This window comes from Phalaenopsis equestris, unplaced genomic scaffold (assembly GCF_001263595.1).
Source record: "Phalaenopsis equestris unplaced genomic scaffold, ASM126359v1 Scaffold197636, whole genome shotgun sequence".
NCBI lineage: Eukaryota > Viridiplantae > Streptophyta > Magnoliopsida > Asparagales > Orchidaceae > Phalaenopsis > Phalaenopsis equestris.
Window position 1 is genome coordinate 1 of NW_018217585.1, and position 2,465 is coordinate 2,465.

Here is a 2,465-nt window from a genome sequence, read left to right on the forward strand (position 1 = left end):
AAAAAAAAAAGTAAAGTTTAGTTATCACACATGTAAATACACAGAAATTAGGTGACATGTATGTAAATTCCCCTTCTTTCATTCCCCTCAAATCATCAGGTGCAATTTTGCAGAAGCAAGCAATATAAAAAACGCTCTCTTTGAAACATTCAAGCAAAAGTTTCTGCAATCTGCACCCAGCTCAATCCAGGCTCCTTTCTCACCCCCTCCATGCTGATTCTCTTCCTCTCCTCCTCAGCATCATCCCATTTCCCTACTTCAGACAGCATATTAGACATAAGAACAACTGTTGGCTTATCTTCCCAAACCATTCCACTAAGCTTCTTCCTCGCCAATTGCGCTAACTCAAAGTCGCCATGGAGCTTACAAGCCGCCAAAAACACTGTCCATATCGACGCATCCGGCTCCGATGGCATAGCATCAATGAACAACTTTGCTCGATCCAAAAACCCCGCCCGACCAAACAAGTAAACCATGCAGGCATGGTGCTCCATAAGAGGAACGATTCCATGCTTCGAAACCATAAGCTCGAAAAGCTGAATTCCAACTTCCACCATTCCGCAGTGACTGCATGCTGACAGAAGCGACACGAAAGTAACATGATTTGGCTCCAAATTTCGATCTTGCATCATCATGTACATCCCTAGAGCCTCTTGTCCTCGACCATGTTGCGCATATGCGGTGATCATCGTGTTCCATGAGACTATATCTTTACTCCCAATCTCGTCGAAAAGTGCTCTACCATCTTCCAAAGCCCCACATTTTGGGTACATGTCTAGAAGAGAGCTGTTGGTGAACTCATCCATGACACCATGCTTGATTCCACAAGCATGAATACATCTGCCTTGCTTTATATTAGCTAAGCTCCCACAAGCCTTCAAAGCACTGGAAAAGGTGAAGCTATTAGGAGAGATCTCAGAAGAACACATTGATTTAAAAAATTCAATACAATTATTATGAAGATCCAATTGGGTGAGTCCTGAAATAATAGCCGTCCAAGAAACAACATCTCTCTCACTCATCTTTTCGAACAATTCGAGAGCTTCTTCGACAGATCCTCTCTTGATAAGGCAACTAAGAAGGGTGTTTATGATCATAAGGTTCGAACCAAATCCGTGTTTAACAGCATCACCATAGATGGTGAACTCGTGCTCCAAACAAGAGTTCATCAAGGCGACGAATGTTGATGAGTCAAGTTCTATATAGAGTGACTTCATCTCGATCGAAAGTCTCACTGCTTCATCAAAATATCCATTTTGGGCTAACCCGAAAATCATGGAATTATAACAAACTGTGTTTCTTTCAAACATGGAATCAAAGATTCTGCAACTTTCCTCTGCCTTCCCACACTTCATATACATATCTATCAGAGCGGTTTTTACTACGAGATTTTCGCAGAATTTCGACTTCTCTGCAACTCCATGAATCATTCTTCCACAGTTATCAGACTTCAAAACAGCACAAGATTTGAGTGCAGAAGCTAAGGTGCACTCATTGGGCGCGAACCCTTCGAATAACAGTTCAATGAAACAATCCAAAGCGATCGAATCGAGCCCATTTCTCGAGAAACCGCCAATCATTGCATTGTACAGAGCGATGTCACAAGAGTGGATTTCCTCAAAAGCGTCTTCCAAGCTCTGTATGAATCCAAGCCTGCCATACATGTCAATAAGAGAAGTTCCAGCAAAACAGTTAGAATTTAGACCATATTTGAACATCAAACCATGAAATTGCATTCCTACTTCTTTAGTGAGATCAGAGCAGGCCTTTATGAGGATTCCAAAACTGAACTCACTTGGTTTAAAATAACCAAACTTCCTTTCTTCTCCGAAAAGAAGCAGAGCTTCTTCATAAGCGCCGGAGCTGACAAGCCCAGACACCATGGAGTTAAACAGCACAGGATCTCCGGTTTGAGATTGTCTGAAGATTGAAATCGCCAAATCTAATTCACCAAACTTAGCGTACATGTCAACCAGTGCAGTGCTGACAAATGGATCCAATCCAAAACCAGAAGAAACAGCCTGCGCGTGTATCTGTTGCCCAAAACCGAGCGAATTAAGCTTTGCACAAGCCGCAATGGAGCTCGAGAAAACAAATTGGTTCGGAAGAAAATCATGGGAATGCAACTGTGACAGTAGAAGTAGGGAGGTTCTAGGGTTTCCGGATCGAGAATTGCTTGAGAGAAGAGTGGAATAGGAGATCAAGTTTGGCTCGGGCATTTCTTCAAACAGCTTGTGTGCGCTGTTCAAGCAATCGCATTTCGCATACAAGTTAATGAGATGGTTGCACAGAAGAGTTTCGGTGAAAAATCCGATTTTGATGGCAATGGAATGTAGGGATTGTCCCAAGGAGAGGAATTTCAAGTCGATTGATGATTTGATTGCAGAGACTATGAAAGATCGGCTTGGCGGGGAGAACGCGGCCTCCATGGCAGCTGCATTTGATGCTGTAAACGGGCTTTAATA

At 42.8% G+C, this 2,465-nt stretch overlaps 1 protein-coding gene across 1 annotated transcript; it reads right to left on the reverse strand.

Moving 5' to 3' along the window:
- Window positions 1-11: 11 nt before the first annotated feature.
- On the reverse strand, window positions 12-2,452 carry LOC110035408 (pentatricopeptide repeat-containing protein At4g13650-like). Its single transcript, XM_020739641.1, has one exon. The coding sequence runs from the start codon at window positions 2,427-2,429 to the stop codon at window positions 150-152; it is 2,280 nt and encodes a 759-aa protein (XP_020595300.1). The 5' UTR covers window positions 2,430-2,452; the 3' UTR covers window positions 12-149.
- Between the last annotated feature and the right edge of the window lie 13 nt (window positions 2,453-2,465).

Excerpts from the sequence above, each read along its gene's own strand:
- LOC110035408 (XM_020739641.1), bottom strand. The coding sequence starts at position 2,429 with ATGGAGGCCGCGTTCTCCCCGCCAAGCCGATCTTTCATAGTCTCTGCA.